Here is an 18505-nt window from a genome sequence, read left to right as displayed (position 1 = left end):
CTCCCGGGCAGCGACAGGCCCCGGGGAGGCAGTGGGAGGCCCGGGGCCGCCTGTGCATGGGCCGGGCGTCCCGTCACCCTCCTCCCCGGGATCCGGGAGGCACGGCCGGCCGCCGAGGCCCAGGAGGGGGCGGTGCTCCGGGGCGGAAGGTTTGGAAGCGGGAGGGCAAAGGCTAGGACCCACTGAACTGGGGCAGGACTTGCGGGGCTGGACATCAGCGCCCCCATTTCGTGGAACCGAGAGGGCCCTACTCAGATCCCGTAGCCGGGGTAAACGTCCCCTGGAGGGGTAGTGGGCTGGGAGATTTCTCGGAGCATCACCCCTTATCCTTGATCACCCATCTCAGAGAAGAGACAGACACCGTGCCCAACTGAGCTGTAAGGGCAATGCCCTTAAAGGTGTGGGGAAGTGGGGGCCGCAGGCTGAATACTGAGAGGTGGGGAGCTGAATCCCCCCCCCCAGTCTTACAGCGCTGAGAAGTATGAGAACCCGGGCATATCTGGCAGCTGAGCTGTCTTTTAACCACTATGAATTCTCAGCCAGGAAGTTGGAAGAAAATCCTGGGTCCTGCAGGTCACCTAATGAGTCCCACTTCCTTCTCACAAGCTGCCCGTTTGGAACTCACCTGTGGCTGACCATCCGGGTCCTTTAACTGTCAATGCTAGCTGTCCAGCATTCCCCCAAAGCATCCTGCATCATCTGGCGCCGGTTGGCTTGCTGCTAACTATCCCTTCCCTCATCCCAACTCAGCATCTGCTTGAGGCCCAGTTTCTGCCTGCCAAATTTTTAGGGTGATAATAGGACATTGGCCCTTGGTGGCCCTGGAGAGAGCGCAACATCTGGAATCCGGAGCTAGTCCTCCAGACTTGTTACCTAGACTTATGAGATTTTGCTCAAATTTCTGGCCCAGCCATTGCCGACTGTGACTTTAATTGGTTTCCATCCTCTAACTTGTACTTAGGTGACCCATTTCTTCCCGAAAGGACCCCAGTAGGCTGCCATATGTGCCTCCCCTCTGTGCCAACGCTCTTGCACCTTCCCAGCAACTGCAAATCATCCTCCACTCTTACCTCCTCACACTCTGCTTCCTGCCGTTTCCCCTCCGTAACTAAGAACTTTTCTTTACAGTCATTCCTGGGGGAAACTGAGGCACAGGGCAGTCCCACCGTGTGATACCCAGATAACTGAGATTGGGCCAGGTCCTGAAACCTGATGGGGCTGGGGCTCGTGTCTCTGTCTTTAGTTCTCCAAGCTAGATACTCGGAGCTGTGCTGTGGAAAGGTTGGGTACAGGGTGCATCTGAAACCCCCCCCCCCTCCCCGCTGCTCAGTTTAGTCCTTGGCTGGGGCATTTTTCTGTGTCTCAGGGGCATAAGCTGAGCTTTGAGGCAGAAGAGGTTTCTCTTCTAAGCAGGTCACCTTTGCTTACGTATACTTTTTTTCAAAATTAACATGACAGGGTGGCGGGCATGGGGTGAGGGGTGTCTCAGTTCACTTTTTCCAGAGCTCCGAACTGGAGGGACCAACCACAAATAATCAGTCAGTGTTGAGCAGGGAGTAAGGGAACAGGTAGAACATCCTTGTCTCGGGGATAACGGCTCTCAACTATGGTTCCTGGTGGCTCAGCCGTGCTAGGATGGGGAACTCGGACCCTTTTATACCTGTAGGCACACTTCCCGGGGTTGAGAATATGGAAACCTCTGAAAACCTTTTTGCCTTCTTTGCCCTTTGCCTTTCCTTAAGAACTGATAGTTTTAAAGTTGACAGAAGCCCCAGAGAAAGATGAGCTAATAATGCAAGGCCCAGAATCACCCAGCCAGGTGATGGCACCAACCAGACCGGCCTCTGCCAGCCTGAGTTCTTCCTTGGTCAGATGTGGTCTGGAGGTTGCAGGGGACTGTGGGGTATACTGCAGAGCTCCAAGGCATGTCCCCTTGGAGGCGCCAGCTCCGGGGCTTTGAATTTGTATATGTTGGATTTGTTCACTAGATGGGGCACTTCCTCTGGGGCAGGAAGCCTTGACTTCCTGTGTTGGGCGGTGGGTAGGGACCAGGAGTGAGGGGCCCGCTGGGCCATCCCTGATGTTGTTTGGAACCACAGAAGGGCAGAGCTTTCGCTTGTAGCTGCTTCCCTAATCCAGGAGAGACAGGAAGGAGAGCTCCGGCTGGGAGGCCCAGGTTGAGCCTAGTGAAGGCTCTAAGTGCCCCGAGATGGGGGGGGGTGGGGTGGGTAACACAGCAGGAAGCCTGGTGAGCAGGTGACTCTACCGGGTATTGTGTTCCTTATAATATTTTCCCTGTTTCCGTGGTAACATTCCATGGAGGCCTCAGGCCTTAGGGCTGCAGGAAGGCGCTCCAGACAGCCCTTTCCTTAGTGGCCCACGTACTGGGAGCCCCCACATCTCCCCTTAGCCTTTTCACTCTGTAGGCCCAGGGCCTGGGAATCCAGTCAACTGGCCTGACCGAGCACTGACTTGGGGCCCTATAGTGTCTCCTGGTGGGCAAGGGAAGAGAACTGGGCTGGATTTGGGGATGTCTCCAAGCAGATTGAAACACCAACCTTAGCCTCTGCCTCCTCATATCCCATCCTTCTCTCCACCGCCCTCTTCCCGTCTTTCAAGGGGTGGTGGACAGCACTGCCTGGGGCAAGGGGTGGGGAGGCAGGAGGGATGTTTTCATCAGCAGAGCATGGCTCCTTTAGTTCTGGACTTGTTCCCAGAGGCAAAATAAATTCAGGCTAGCATCTGTTTAGTGCGAGCCTCCGTGTGATATGCGTGTATGCACTGGGTGTGTAGTGGGTGTCTGTGTTTGCCCAGGGCTGTGTGTGTGTCGATGTGGTGGTTCTGTGGCAATCTGTGGTCCATGTGCTGGCTCTGTTGGGTGTTTGGGGGTATGAGCACATGTGGCGCAGATGTGTGTCTCCAGTGTCATGTGCACCTTCGTAAGTTATGGCTCTGTGTGGGGCATATAGAGCCTATGGAGAGGTTTTAGGGGAAGTGTACCTATGTAGGCGTTAGCTTTTTCTCACCTGTCCAGATCTTGACCTGTAAAAGCACTGTCCATGGTTTGTCTTCTCTCTCTCTCTCTTTCTTTCTTTCTTTCTTTCTTTCTTCCTTCCTTCCTTCCTTCCTTTCTTCATTTATTTGTTTGTTTGCTTGTGTATTAATACAGGGTTTCTCTGTAGCCCTGGCTGTCCTGGAACTCACTCTGTAGACCAGGCTGGTCTTGAACTCAGAGATCCACCTGCCTCTGCCTCCCAGGGCTGGGTGAAAGGCAGGTACCGCCACCATGTCTAGCATCTGTCCTTAGTCTTTAACGCCAGTTCCTGGACCAATTGCTTCAGGATCCTGTGAAGAATGTGTTTAAAAACACCCTCAGGCCCCGTCCCCACCATCTTTTAGAGTTTGTAGGAGTTGAGGGGGATACCTTGCATGGTGGGTGATTGTGGTGCTGAGCAGTGCACGCCTGAGTTAGCCTTTTTGTTTATTTCTGTGGAATAGACCTGCAGAAGGGTATGCGGTGCATCTGAGGTCATGGGGCTCTTTAGAGAAAGAACCCAAGACCCAGTGCAAGCTTCCTAAGACCGGTCCAGGACTTAGTATGGGCACCTGTGTGTGTATGTTCATGTCCGGCTTGGTGAAGGGGACCAGGTGGGGTTGGCTGGTGTAGATAGATGTCTGACCTCTGAGTGGCATTAATTTTTCCTTTGGGGTTCCAGCCTTTCTGGCCTTGTTCTTGTTCCCCTCTTTCTTCCTGTGTGGGAAAACCTTAGAACCCTCAAGAATCACACTGGCAGCCAGGGAAGGTCATTTGCCAAGCTGGTCACTCGGCAGTTCATCCATTTGTTGTAGACTTGCAGAGCTCCGTGTCACACACTGGGCACAGATGCGCGGCGAGAGCAAAGGCAGACCTCTGACCTCGGGGTGCTACAGTTCTGCTGGAGAAAGAAGAGATGATTAGCTTTACGAAGAAAACAGACTGGATCCAGAAGTAAACAACCAGATGGGATGGGGCGGCCATGGGAGGTCTCGGTGACATTGACAGCTTTTCTCCTCAGACTAGAAGTGAGTCCCCACAGCCTGCTAAGCCATTCTTGGAGGCTCCCTGGACGTAGGTGAGGGATCTGGACTAAGGTTCAGCTAGGGTTAGAACTGGACTGTCAGCCTGGTGGATAGCAGACTCCTCTTTCCTCAGGCAGCCCCTCCACAGGTTGTCAGAGGGACAGAGAAGCAGGAGAAGCCAAAGAAGGCTCAGACTAAGGTTAAGAACATGGCAGACTGTCAGAAACTCCCAAGCACCGCCCATTCCTGACCCTCTCGCTCCACCTTCCTTCCTTCCCAACTTGGGGGACCACTGTCCCCGGCTCCCATCCCTCTGGGTGCAGCTGGCTGCCTCTATGGCCACTGGGATTTATTTATCTAGCTCAGGGTCACCAAAGAGAGGGCGTGAGTCAAGGCTCAGAGAAGACTTGTGTCCTGGGAGATAACAGAACCAGAAATAAGGGTAGGGGCTCAGGCAGAGCTCAGGAGAAGTGCCCAGCGGGCCGTTCAGTGTAGGGGAAGTCAGAAGAGAGTAGGGAAGACCTGAGCATAGGAGGTTCTCTTTCTGCGTCCTTACATCTGCTCCCTAAGCTAGATGACTCTCAGACCAGAGGGGCAGAGGGGTCTGGTTCAAGCCACCTGCTCTACTTCCGCCAGAAGGAAGTGCCCCCTTCGGTCCACCTGCAGCAGGCCTGCCCCTAAACCCCTCTCTGGAGGTTAACTTTCACATCAGCTATTTGGGTATAACCTTCCTACTCTGGGGCCTGCAGCTCTCAGACCTCTTCTCCTCCCTCTCCTCAGCAGAGGGTTTTCCCTGGGAGACCCAGAGCTTCCCACTGGCAGCTGGCACAAGACAGTGCGGTCTCGAGGGATTGGAGGAGTCTTGCAGGAAGAGGTCTGCGAGGTCTGCTTCCCTCCCTTCGTCCTCTCTTCTGGCCCTTCAGGTGCCTTTATTCCTTGGCCTCTGCCTCCCAGCTTTGCCGGCCCCAGCTGCAGGCTCCTACTGGGGGTCGAGGAGAGGAGTTGGTTGATCGGACTCAGTGTCCCCACTCTATCTCCACGCTACCTCCCTTCTCATGTTGCCATGGCGGGATGGGAAACCCTGGCGGTCCGAAATCCTCAGCTTCATGAGCTGGGAGTAACCAGGAACTCCCATTCCCTCTTGCATTCCTCTTAGCTCCCCGAGGAGCTGGATCTGAGGAGCCCTCTCCTCTTTCCTACGGGAGCCCTCGACCCAGAAGTCCCCGTTTCCCTTCTGCAGCCTTCGGGATGGCAGGGAAGAGCAGGGCAGGCTGGGAGGTACAGGTTCGGAAAGAGTCGGGGTGGGGGAATTCGGAGACTTGGGCTGTAACCGACTTGTTTTGCTTGCCCCACAAACCTGCACGTCCGGGGCATCCGCTGCGCCCTCCGGGGCCTTCAGGTTGTAGAAGTGCTCTCAGAATGACAGAGTGGTGCCACCGGGTTGGGGCAAGAGGGTGGGGGTAAAGGGGGGAGCCCCAAGCAAGGGGGAGCTGGAGGGTTAAAAATAGCTGCAGTCGGGTTTCGGTTAGCAAATGTGGAGGCGGGGAGCTGGAGGCGCGGCAAACAGGGCCGTGCTTCCCCTGGGCCTCGGAGTGAGTCACCGCGGAGAGTTGGTGAGGCAGCACCCTCTGCAGGGCTGCACGCAGGGAGCCCAGGGCTCAGAGAGATCTGGCTGTGGGCCAGAAGGGTTGTGTAAAATGGGGAAGACTCAAGCCCGGGACCTGGGTTCGAATGCAAGTGTTGTAGCTGTGGGGGCTTGTGCAAGTTTGTTTCCTCCTGGCTTTTCCACATTTGTCTGCAGGCATCTGGGAATGTAAACTCTTGGTGCCGTCTAAAGAGCCCCACAGATGTTAGCTCCGATCGCCCTGTGCCACTGGCAAAACCCAGCAAGAGGCTCTTCCAGTAGGGACAAGAGGGAAGAACGGTTGTCTGGGCTGAGTCTCTCTTTCTCCAGCAACAAGCAAAGCTTGGGCACCTTCTTCTCCGTGACTGGGTTTCCTTATCACTAATGTGAAAATAATAATGTTTTCACTCTCACAGAGTTGCTGTGGAGACTAAAGGAGATGGTGTAAGTGACTTCTGCCACGTCTGGGAGGACCCCAGTGCACATTGACTGGTCCTCCTTGTTATTGATGTTATTGTTCATATTTTTAAGGTCAGGAATAGGGAATGTTGGAGCCATGACAGAACGAGTCCCAGCCCCAGTTCACAGGAAAAAAAAAATCAAGCCAAATTCCCTGCTCTAGACTCCTCCGCCCTTGTGGGCCTGGACAGCAGGAGTGTATAGCCAGCAGTAACAGGGTGGACCCCTCCTTCTCCTTCACTCCCTTCTCAGAGAAGCAGGGTGAGGGGGGACCCTAGCTTTTCTAGCCAGCTGGCTTGTCAAAGGAACTGCCATGCCACCCTGGGCAGACAGCTCCTGATGGCTTCTTATGTGGAGGACCTTGCCAACATCTGCTGTCGGTGACCTTTCTTTTAGCTCCTCCCTGGCAGCCCTTAAGAGGAGGGTGAAGCAGAGGAGGGATGGCAGGTCAGTGAGAACAGTTGCATTCCCAGTGCATTGGCCCTGGAAGAGACATGAGGCATTGCTCTCAGGAAACATCCATTATTCAGCTGACAGGCATCCATTAAGTAAGGCCTGACGTTGCCTAGCCTGGGCTAGGCCCTCAGGATGATTCATATGGGGCAGCAGCCCCAGCATGTTGATAACATGGATTCCCTGAGGGTGTGGGGTCCGAGAATATGTGGTGTCCTCGAAAGCCCTGTTGCCTAGTTCTCGTGAGACCCATGGTCATGGGTCGGCTTGGTTCCCAGGGTGCGTGCATGTGTGGGACGCGCACAATGAGCTATTACCGTGAAGGTACTTCTGTGGAGACAGCACAGGGCAGTAGCCACAATAGAAAGTAGCACCTATGGCATGCGAGGGACCCTGGACCCTCAGCACACGCCTTCCCGCTTTCTCATGCCCCCCCTTAATGGGCTGTCCTTTTTTCCTAAAATGAGACTGCACCGTGCATGCTGTTTTCTGCGCCCACGATCTGCGCCTCTCTCTGCCGTGTCATGGTCTCACCCAGTCCCCGTTTGTTCTTGCTGTTGCTTTGTTCAAACCAGTTGTCTGGGACCGTGCATCTGGCTGTGGAATTCCCTGAAAACTCTGTAAGCACCCTAGCTGGATGTGGTCTAGAAAGGTCTGTGGTAAATGCCAAGGGCAGTCCTGGCTGCAGAAAGGAATGGGATCACCCGGAGAATCTGCCCGATAGACTTCTGCCATTTTTCCAAAAATAACGGGAAACAGGGGAGGGGGGTCCCATGGCATGACTGGATTTGGGGATGTCTGGGGTATTTGCTGTCATTAATATTAATGTGGCATCTCTGAGTGCCAGCATTCATAACTTGCTGCTATTCACAGACTCCAGATACCTCCCATTTGCTCCGTCTGTACTAAATGCCTAGCCGTAGGCCAGTGGGCGACAGGGTCTGTGGCCAGTGTCCTCCACCTTCCTCAAACCGAGGGCTGTTTTGGCTGTCCTGAATGAGGGTGCTCCTCTCTGTTTCCACCCTTCCACCTGCCCCAGGTCTGCCCAGGGGAGAGGCTACATCCTTCCAAGGGAATGGACTCTAAGTACCACCAGTCCTAGGGCGACTCGCTCTGGTTATGCAACTGGCACTCGCTACAGGACTTGACCGTTTCCAGAGTGCTCTCACACACAGCATGTGATTCCTCCAGGGCAGCCCTGGGAGGGCTGCTTGTTTAGTTATACCCTGCTGGAGGGAGCTTACAGGAAGCTAATAAAATGGTAAGATGCCCATCAGAGATGGGGGAAATAGAAGATGAATAAGGAAGTAAGGATGAGCCCTCCTGGAGACAAAGGCGTGAGGGACTGGGGCCCGAGAGTATGCTTTCATTGTCTAGTATGTTTTGGATGGACTATCTCATGCTTTGTGGAAACCAGTGCTAGGGGAGGTCACTCTACTGTTCTGTGTGTGGCTTGGTGGCCTCGCCACCTATTAGGAGGTGTACTGATCCTAAGCTCAGACTCTGGAAGGCCAAGCAAGTTTCTTTCTTCCTCTTCCCCCTCTTCATCCTCCCCCTCCCCCTTTCATTTGCTCTCTCTCTCTCTCTCTCTCCTTCCTCTTGTCTGTCTTGTGTGGTGCAGGGGATAAGCCTGGGGCCTCTCTCCTGTTAGACAAACTTCTATGGCTAAGCCATACTACCCTCTGCCTGTCCCTTAACCTCTTTAGGCCCCGGGTTTCTTTTGTAGCAGCATGGATTTTATAAGGCTGTGGTAGGGGATACTTTGTCAGCATTAACGTAGCGCTCAACGGCCATTATTAACGCTGTCAACTAACGGTTAGACCAATATACTGAGTAACCCAGACCTTTTCCCTGCCATCTCGGCAACAGGCTGGGAGACCTTTGGGTGGCTTGGATGGAAGGGTGGTAAGGAAGGGCCTTCCCCAGGCATACAAGCCGCAGGGAGAGGCAGAACTTAGGAGCTAACAGGAGTGGGGTGCACAGGTGGGCCCAACCCAGCAGCAACCCTCAAGAGGGTGAAGACACCGGCCCCAGAAGCAGCACTGGGGTGCTGACTGTGCTTCCTGTTACAGGGGCAAGCAGTTGAGAAAGGCTGGCCGGGATTGGCTGCTGGGTGAAGTGGGCACCAGGGCATGGGGAGGAGAGAGACAAGGCAGAGGCTGACAAGCCCTAAACTCATAGCCTCCACATTACAGACGGAGCCTCGGACCTTGCCTGCTCAGGCTCTTCTCCTTGCAATAGAAAAAGATACTGACTAGACTTTAGAGTGAACTTCCATTAAGATTAGGGCTCCTGCAGCAAGGGAGTTGTGGGTGAATGGAGAATTTTTGTGCCCCAGGGCTTTCAGTGTTTAGAAATACCGTGGCAGTTTGGACTGCCTGGGAAGCCTGTGTGCTCAGGAATTCTTCAAGTAGCCAGGGCAGTGCAGAGCCAGGTTGCAAGGCAGGCCCTGGGAATAGGAAGTCATGGTGGACCCAGAGAGCTACGCTAAGGAGGCAACTGTGTCCATGCTCTACAAGAAAGCTCAGGAAGGCTGAGCTGCGGAGAGGCTCTAAGAGGTGACTCAGAATCTCTCTGTTCCTTAGCAGAGAGCAGCAAGGCCTCTGAGTGTCATACTCTTACACAAATGGCCTGGGATCCCTGCTTCGGGATTCATGAGAGAGGCTACCAGAGGTGGGGTGAAGAGCCTGGTAGGTGACAGAGTCAGAGGGGACACTTTGCCGCTCCTGGGAAGTTTGAACTGCCACTGTCATGATTACATCTACTTCCTGTTTGATTAATTTCAAACGGGGGTAGGGGTGGGGGTGGGGAGGGCGGCTGGCTCCTGGCTCAGGCTACCACTGTGTGGGGCTGTTTACAACAGCCGGCGTGTGGGATTCCCAGAAAGAGACTCCAAACCGGACATCCTGTGGCTGCAAAATACCCAGGTGTCAAGAGCTAAAAATAACCGCCCTAAAGCTCCAGCCACCCAGCGTTAGAGGGGAAAGGGCCCCGTTCGCTGAGTGAGTGGGCATGCGGGGGAGGGAAGATGAGGGTGCTGAAGCCTGCACTTCCAGCCCTCAGATCTGTGGATGTCAGGCTACCTACCATACCACCAGCCTCTCTCTCTCTCCTCTCTTTCTCTCTCTCTCTCTCTCTCTCTCTCTCTCTCTCTCTCTCTCTCTCTCTCTCACACACACACACACACACACACACACACACACACACACACACTGCTGACCCCATCTGTATAGGTGCATATCCCAAGCTGTCCACCTGCCAGCCGAGTCTGTGTCTACAAAGAACCTGTGTGGCTTGTTTTGCACCTTCTGTGAGAGTCTCTGGGAGGACTTGAGAGCAGTGTTTCTCAACCTGTGGGTCATGAGGGCTGATGGTCACAGGGGTCGCCTAAGGCCGTCCAGGAAACACAGATATTTACATTATGATTGGTAACAGTAGCTAAGTTACAGTTACAAAGCAGCAAGGAAAACTAATTTTATGGCTGGGGTGGGGGTGGGGGTTGTCACTCTCAAATGAGGATTTGTGTTACAGGGAAGGTTGAGAGCCATTGCTCTAGAGGAAAGATGAAGCAGGCTGCCACTGAGCAGAAAAATAGAGCAGTTGCCCCTCTAACCCCCTAGGCCTACACTTCTGTTATTGCTTGGTTTCTACTGACTCTGGTTCCTACAGGTGACTCTTTGGGGCTGTCTCCATGGGTACCCACAGGTCAATGAGACAGCTTCTGGCCCTGACTTGAGTAGGCCTGAGCTTGCATCTGGTACACTGATGCCTTACGTTTGCCCTGTGCCAGCCATCTTCGAGGCATGTGTTAGCTGAGAGCAGGATTCTAGAGTCAATATGCTTTGTGACGGTGGCGCTTTTAACTACCAATTGTATGCTACATGTCCCTGAAGGTATGCGGTGTGTGTGTACAGGAACACAAGGAGGTCAGAAAGGCCCAGGTTCCCCTAGGACCGATGTTATAGATAGTGGTAAGCTGTCATAGTGGGTGCTGGGTACTGAACATGGGTCCTCTGCTGAGTCATCTCTCCAGCCCCTAACCTCGGATTATTTAGAGCTTTAGGGTTTTAGTCTACCCATCGGTGTACTAGAGATAAAAACAGTAATCTTGTGGGGTTTGCTACAAGCATGGGGTGTAGTAGCAGATGAAAGGCATTTGGGGCAACTCGTACTAGCGCACAACAGTTTGGGTGGAGGGGAGTGGGGTGCCACTGTTGTTGGGAAGGGCAGGAAGTGATGGCGCTGGGAATACATGTACTGGAGACAAATGCCTATGGTTGAAGAGGGAGGGTGCACTAAGACCAGATACCCATTTGGAGTGTCAGATAGGGGCTCCTCCAGGTTCAGGGCAGACAGGAATAATGGACAGATGAGACGGCTCATGGCTGACCGCATTTGGAGTCACCCCTCACACTGGTCTCCCTAGACTCCTGCTGGTTATGAACTAGCACCCTACACCCCTCCCTCTGCCATGACAGCGCTGGCCTGAGCGAACTCCTGATGCTCCAGGATTGCAGATGGGGCAGCTGAAGCTCTACCAGATGTTGTCACACGTGTGGCTTTCCCCATCTGACCTAGCCACAGCCCTTAATACTATGGGCCTTCAGTCCCTTCCTAGGCTTCATTTGGGAGCCCACTGTCTGTCCTCTGGGCTCTGGATAGATCTCAGCAAGCAGCAGCTCGAAGCTAAGAACACGGCGCTTTGGAAGAGAGGGAGACCAGAAACTCTAAAAAAGGTCGGGTTCAAGGAAAATTTCAGGGAGTCCAGGGTCAGTGAGAAACTTAGATCCTGTCATATGTTTTTAGGTTCTTTCGAGTTTTCAAGAAGGATTTATTTTATTTTGTGTGTGGGTATTTTTCATGCATGCATATGCCTATCCCCTTGGAACTAGAGTTACAGGCGGTCATGAGCTGCCTTGTGGGTGCTGGGAACGGAACCCAGGCTCTCTAGAGGAGCAGCCAGTGCTCCCGACAGCTGAGCCATCTCTCCAGTCCCCACTGGATATTTTTAGTAATTATAAATAATGTGTATACTTAAAAATTATTATTTTTTAGGTTACAATATGAAGTAATGCATTTTTAAAAAACAGTACATGCAGGTGTATATGCTCATGTTCATGCGGTGTATATATTCATGCGTGTGACACATGCAGGCATGTGTGGTCATGTGCATATACTCATGCACGTCTACACATGCAGTTATATATGTTCATGTTTGTGAAGGTATATATGTTCAGGCGTGTATGCCCATGCAATTGTGTGTGTTCATGTCTATATATGTATATGGGTGTGTGAGTGTTCATGTGTTCATGTGTGTGGGATCCACATGTGTGTAGAGGACACAGGCCAGCCTGGGGTGTCGTTTCTCAAAAGATATCCATCTTGTTTTGACTGAGGGTCTCCTGCGATGACTGGGCCAAACTGTGTAGCCAGTGAGTCCTAAGGATCCCTGTCTCCCTAGTGCTGCTTTCTAAATCTGTGTCATTATACCCAGCTGGCTTTTATATTTTATTTTATGAATATAAGTATATTTTATTCATAAGTTAAAATGTATATTTTAAGTTTTTATTTGAAAAATAAAATGTATGAATGTTTGGCTTGCATCTATGCCTGTTACCGCCTGTGTACAGTGCCTCCAGAGGTCAGAGGTCAGAGGTCGGAGGGTGTCGAAACAGTTACAGACAGTTGTGAGCCACCATGTGAGTTCTGAGACTTGAACCCAGGTCCTCTGGGAAAGTGGTGCTCTTATCCGGGGAGCCGTCTCTGCGACCCCCTTTACCCAGCTTTCTAAGCGGGTGCTGGAGATTCAGCTCAGAGCATCCTGACACCACAGGCACTTTACCGACTGAGCTGTCACCCTAGCTCCTGAACAAATACTGTCAAGCCGGTCACTTTTTATTCCTAGGAGTAGATGCTAGCTTAGTTTGAGGATAGCCAGGGCTACCTACATAGTGAGTTCCAGGCCACCCAGGGTTATGTTGAACTAGAGCTCTGTGTTAGGGAAAAAATACTGTCCAAAACAAAGCAAAAACAAGCAAACAAAACCAAAACAAACAAAAAGAAGAATTAACTAAAGATGGAGGTGTGCCCGTGTTCTACATACCTGTAATCTCGTCATTTAGCCAGCCACAGCAAGAGGGTCGAGAACTGGAGGCCAGCCTGAGCTCTCCACTGAGAGCTTGTATAGGTCTGCCTTGGTCTTTAAGATTCTGGGCTATATTTCTTCTTCTTCTTCTTCTTCTTCTTCTTCTTCTTCTTCTTCTTCTTCTTCTTCTTCTTCTTCTTCTTCTTCCTCTCTCTCTCTCTCTCTCTCTCTCTCAAGATTTATTTATTTCATGTATATAAGTACACTGTAGCTGTCTTCAGACACACCAGAAGAGGGCATCAGATCCCATTACACATGGTCGTGAGCCCCCGTGTGGTCGCTGGGAATTGAACTCAGGGCCTCTGGAAGAGCAGCCACTGCTCTTAACTGCTGAGCCATTCCTCTGGTCCATTCTGGGCTGCATTTCATGTTTCTTTTCTTGCTTGCTTGGTTTTGAAAGAGAGGGTCTTACCGTGTAGCCCAGTCAAACCTCAAAGGATTGATCCCCCTGCCTCAGCCTTGGATTACAGGAGACGGCTGTTTGAAACTTCTTGAAAGCAGAAGCAGGCTCATAATCGGTCTCCTCCTCAGGCCCCAGCTGGTGACCTCTGGAGGGGGTTAGCACCTGCATTCGGAGCCGCCCCTCACACTGCTCTGCTTAGGCTCTGCTGCTTATGATCTAGCGCCCTCCACAAACCTCCCTCCGCCATGACAGCACTGGCCTGAGTGTCCAATCTCTTGCTGCTCCAGAATCTCCTAGCATCCCTAGGTTCAGTCAGATGCTCTGAAGAAGAGCCCTCTCTCTATGGCTCTCACAGGCCTTCGAGGCCCGACAAACATGACGTTTCTTCTCCTTGTTTATTCTTGTACTCTCCAGGGGCCCTCTTGCCTCCTCTGTCAGTCTCCACAAAGAATCAGGCTTTCTTCTTCCTGTGGCATGGCTACAGGGAGACTCTGAGCTGCAAGCTGGGGTGTAGGGGGCTCCTCGGCCTGGAACCCAAGACTTTGGCTTCCTGCTCCCCATCTGCTTTCCTCTTTTTTTTTTTTTTTCCGGAGCGGGGGACCGAACCCAGGGCCTTGCGCTCGCTAGGCAAGCACTCTACCGCTGAGCTAAATCCCCAACCCCGGCTGCTTTCCTCTTGCACCTGAGGCCTGGCCTTCCTATAGCTTCCTTTCCAAGTAATATCCAGGGACCAGGAAACTAACCTAGGCTCAGGCTTCTTGTCACCTATGGGACAGATTGAGACTGCGATGTAAGGCCCAGAATCCCAGCATGTCCAGGGGCCCCAGGCTGGATAGAACCCTGTGGTGTTCGCGTCTAGTCTGGAGATTACTGGACTGTGATGTCCCCACAGGGACAGCATATGTGAGGCTCGAGGTTCTGGGTGAGACTGATACTCAGGTTCAGGAAGGGAACTTGGTGCATCCAGGTTCTCCACACTGAGTGAGCTGCTTAAGCCTGATTGCAATTGCTTCCCAAAAAAATGGTGGAGATGAGCTACAGACAGGCTCCTGAGGAGAGCCCCAAACCCAACCAAGAGCTGTGTAAAGGATCAAGTCCTGCGCAGTGTTCTTGGTCCCTCAGGTCAATTCTCTCCTACTTTTACATGTGATTTGACCCCAAGTGAGTGACAGCTAGAAATGTATCGAGGTCATTGAGAAGGGGGATCCCCTAACAGGCTTGTACTGAGGTACGGAGTAGCCCCTTTTTCTCTTCAGCTCAGCCTCATCAAGGTCCCAGGAGATGCCATTCCTCTTCGAGCAGGGAAATATTCCCAGTGTTTTGAACTCCATGGCACTTGGCAGAGAGCTAGGGAGTAAAGGGGGTCCTTCTAGAAAGTGCTTTTGGGTTCAGCCTCTTTGTCAGTATGCATGCACACACGTCCATGTGTCCCTTCTGGACCAGAGTTTCTGTCATAGGTCGCCACCACAAACTATCCCTTCCAGTCATCGTAACAAACCACAAGGCCCAAGGTTATTCATTTCCCTCCCATCCACAGAGTGCACAGCGCCCAAATCTGTGGTTAGCAGGGGTGCGAGGCACGGAAGGTCTTACTATGAGGGGGGAGTGCAAGTGAATTCCCAGGATGCAGAGAATTCTGGGCCTAACAGGCTATTCAAGTTTGTTCTCTGGTGCTGTGGTAAGCGCCATGACCAAACATAAAAGCAATTTTGGGGAGGAGAGGGTTTATTAGGCTGAGGGTTCCATGTCAGGGGGGGTGTCCATCCTTGAGGAAAGCCAGGGAAGTGATACGAGCAGGAACTGAAGTCAGGAACTGAAACAGAGACCGTGGAGGAGTGCTGCTCTCTCCGGGCTTTCCCAGCCTGCTTTTCTGCACAACCCAGCACCCAGGGGTGGTGCTTCTCCCCTCCATCAATTAGAAATTTAAAACAAAAACAAAAGCAAAAACACCAGTCTGACAGAGGTAACTGTTCAGGTGCCTTCTTCCTAGGTATGTCAAGAGCACAGCCAAGATTAAAGGTTGTTACACAGAAGCTGGGCAGTGGTGCATGCCTTTAAACCCAGTCCTTGGGAAGCAGAAGGAGACGGGTCTCTGGGTCTTTGTGAGTCTGAGGCTAGCCTGGTCTAGTTCCGGGACAGCCAGAGCTACACAGAGAAACCCTGTCTCCAAAAAAAAAGAAAAGAAAAGAAAAAAGTCAACGTAGAGAACGCCACTGCTTTTGGAACAACTGTTCCTTGGGGATCACAGACCTTGAGAGATATTTGAATCTTAGGCAGGAAGTCATGGGAGGATCATTGTGCGTGATTCATTAGTTCCCAAAAGGGCTTTAGAAGGTGTGACTGCAGATGATAGTGACTGATACACGCTACCATTGATACTGTAGGTAATTAATGGCACGCCAAGGCGTGGGATGCTGTGAGTAGGTGAGGGGTAAAGAGAGCAGGTCAGGATGAGCCCCACACGGATACAGGCTCAGGCAGACTTCCAAAGGCGGCTTTATGAATGGACAAGGCAGCACGTCGGTCCACAACTGTGTACCAAGGCATGGGTGCCCACGTAGACTGGGCCGTTGGCTTAAGTCTCTTCTGCCTGGAGCTGCCCACTAAGTACAGGACCAGAAAGCAGCATCCGCCAGAAAGGAGCCTTCCGCACTTGGTCTGGTCCAAGGAGCATACCCACTGAATGCTGCCCTCCAGAAAGCTCCCAGATTCCTTGATCTTCCTGAGAGGGCCTTCAGTCCTTTGGCCCTGAGCTGGGATGGTGGGAGGGCGTGTTCACTGTGGGCAAGTGATATGAGAATTCGGATCTTCTGCTCCTCCCAGCCCACCTTGGTCTTTCCGTTGCCAGGCAGCCTACGCACGGTTCTATTGTAGTTTTTGTGGATTCTGAGTGGGCTTAGGAGCCTGGGAGAAGTGACCATTTCCAAAGAAAGCATTCCAAGGCCCAGGTAATCTCAGAAAGAGGCCTGGGAGCTTAGTGGGCCTCTTTTCTTGGACATTCAAGATGGCAGAGACACAGAATGGGCAGCAAGGGGAGAGAGGGCCCTGTACTGGGGTCCTTGGGGCTTGCATTTCCAGGCTTTCACAGCTCCTACCACATCTCCCCTGACCTGCAGCCACAGCCCAGTCCTTTCCCGCTGACGCTGAATTTCCTGAATGCTCCTCCAGGCCTGCTCTCCCCAGCTCTCTCCTGACCTCCCCAGCCACATGCTCCCACTTCTGGCCCGAGCACCTCCCAGCCTGCCTTTTCCCCCTCAGGCTGCTGGGAGCATGCTTTGGCTGCCCAGGGAAGATGGTATCTTCCACATCAGGGAGGGCTGAGGGCACTGCTGGGTGAGCTCGGGCCTCCTGAAGTTCTTGCTGTGCACTGTGCCCAAGCAGCTGAGTCACTCAGTAGCTGGCTACAAACGGAGGAGTCTGGAGTGTCAGGGAGCCTGCCTCCCTCCGCTCTCCTCCCTTGCCTCACAGACACACCTTCACCTCTCTTTCTACAGATGGGACCCGGGTAAGCCTGGGTGCCTGCTGCCCTTGGTTCCCTGGCACAGGTACAAGTCAGACCTGGGAGAGACTGGTTGGTGGGGGGGGTGAGGATGAGGCATGGGAAGTCTGGAAAAGGTGGGCCTGAGGTTTTGAGGTAGCTGGGCCAGAGAATTGGAAGGTGGGCATTGGAGGAAAGGGACAAAGTTGGGCCTCCAGATGAGTAAGAACAGGAGAGGCATTTTTGGGTCCAGCCTAGGAAGTACAACGGGAAAGGGAAAGCTAGACGCCATGCCTGTCTTCGTTTGGGTATAGTAAAACGGAAAGGAAAGTAGGAATCTAACGTTGTGCTCGGACACCTCCCACCCCCACCCCAGTCAGGCCCCGCCCCAGTCAGACCCCGCCCCAGTCAGACCCCGCCCAGTCAGACCCTGCCCCAGTCAGACCCCGCCCCAGTCAGACCCCACCACAGTCAGGCAGGCAGCAGGTGAGTTCTGTTCCTGTTTTCAAGTCGTTCATCCCCCATATGGGCCCTGCAGGGAGGAAAGGTGTCTCTTATTGATGAGATGACTTTCTCCTGGGTCCTCCCTGCTGGTCTGGGCCTTCTCTGCCGTCACTCACTCTTTCTTCCCGGGAGACTGGACTGCAGTGGACTAACTTCCTACTGCCAGCCAGATTTAGAATGTACCCCATGGAGCGAGGTCTAGAATGGAGGACCTTAACTCCCAATGGAAGATACCCATGGAGGACCTTCTAAGTACTCTCTCTCAGCAGAGAGAACCGGAAGACCAGAGGATCCTCGCCTTAATCCCGCTGTCCCAAAGTTTAGGAAGACAAGGGCACGCCAAAGAAGGGGGTGGTGCTGGTAGCGGCATGTGACCTCTGCTAAGTGAGAGGAACCTGAGTTCATCCTACTGCTCTTAATCGTTAATGAACCTCATCCCTGTGAAGCTCCGACCTAGGCCACTAAGGAGAAAGCAAGACTTCCCCTGTGGTTCTGATTACTGTCCCCCAGGTTGTGTTCTAAGTCGGGGTGATGAGCAGCAGCAAACCAGAGCCCAGCCTTTGGAGCTTATACTGGGCCTGCTGCCGCCGCTGGACTCTTACGGTGCTGTGAGCAGCCAACGTGGAGTCCAGGAGGAAGGTGTGTTGCACACTGGCCTGCGTCCAGCCGGGCTCTGAGCAGCAGATGGCATTTGGGAAGTAGAATACAGGAGTGCAGACAGCACTAGCAGGAGACATTGTGAGCCAAAGGCCAGGGGGGTAAAGGGTGCTGGCTTTGTTGTGGGATAAAAGGCGCTGTCTGAGTTGGTGACTTCGTTAGGTGGAGCAGACCAAGTTGAGGGCGGTGTCCATGAGGAAATGCTTAAAGGATGTTTCTCCGGAGAACTTTACCACTCCTGTACCCTGCCGTGGGGCTACCCTCTGGAGCCCCCCCCCCCCAAATGTTAATTCTCCCAGAAAGCGCTCTGTTCCCAGTGTCCCTCTGTTGAATGAAGGATGGTGGTGGCTGTTAGGCGGCTGCTCCTAGTTTGGTGAGACTGAAACCACAGGCCTCAGGTGTAGGAAAACCACTTTGTGTTCTCCTAAGCCCTGTGTCATCAAGGGAGTGACCTCAGGAAGCCAGTACACCAGAACTGGGGAAGGCTAAGGCCTCTCAAGGGCCAGGAATACGTCGCCGGTGGAGGCCCACACTCGAACGGAATGATTTCTTGGGTAGCCACAAGAACAGGGCCAAGGGCAGCAAATCCAGGTATTGTTTACTGTGGGTGGCATCTGGAAGCCCTCTCAGAGTGCTTAGTAGCTGGAGGGCCACAGACGGCCTCGCTGGACACTTCTCTCATGGGACACCCCTTTGTGGCAATGTCCCACGAGCTCTTTCCTT

At 53.0% G+C, this 18505-nt stretch overlaps 1 protein-coding gene and 1 long non-coding RNA gene across 13 annotated transcripts in view; one reads left to right on the top strand and one right to left on the bottom strand.

Moving 5' to 3' along the window:
• Positions 1–8332, bottom strand: part of LOC108351548 (uncharacterized) — a 50390-nt gene extending 42058 nt beyond the window's left edge. For 2 of the 3 annotated variants that reach the window (XR_005487402.2, XR_005487403.2), the window contains exons 1-2: positions 5417–8332; positions 626–3932 (exon numbers count right to left, since the gene is read on the bottom strand). This is a non-coding gene — a long non-coding RNA (uncharacterized LOC108351548). Of the gene's footprint in view, positions 1–625; positions 3936–5416 lie in introns of all 3 variants that reach the window. The other variant, XR_010053082.1, reaches the window with a different exon arrangement.
• Positions 1–18505, top strand: part of Hdac7 (histone deacetylase 7) — a 38169-nt gene that overhangs the window by 517 nt on the left and 19147 nt on the right. For 5 of the 10 annotated variants that reach the window (XM_006242365.5, XM_006242367.5, XM_006242364.5 and 2 more), the window contains exon 2: positions 17636–17764. The exons of 4 other annotated variants lie outside the window; for them this stretch is intronic. In XM_006242365.5, coding sequence (XP_006242427.3) covers positions 17636–17764 — 129 coding nt within the window. Of the gene's footprint in view, positions 1–3849; positions 3989–17635; positions 17765–18505 lie in introns of all 10 variants that reach the window. One more of the 10 variants, XM_063264341.1, reaches the window with a different exon arrangement.

Source organism: Rattus norvegicus, chromosome 7 (assembly GCF_036323735.1).
Source record: "Rattus norvegicus strain BN/NHsdMcwi chromosome 7, GRCr8, whole genome shotgun sequence".
NCBI lineage: Eukaryota > Metazoa > Chordata > Mammalia > Rodentia > Muridae > Rattus > Rattus norvegicus.
The sequence above is the reverse complement of the archived record's forward strand: the minus strand, read 5'-3'. Positions and strand labels throughout refer to the sequence as shown.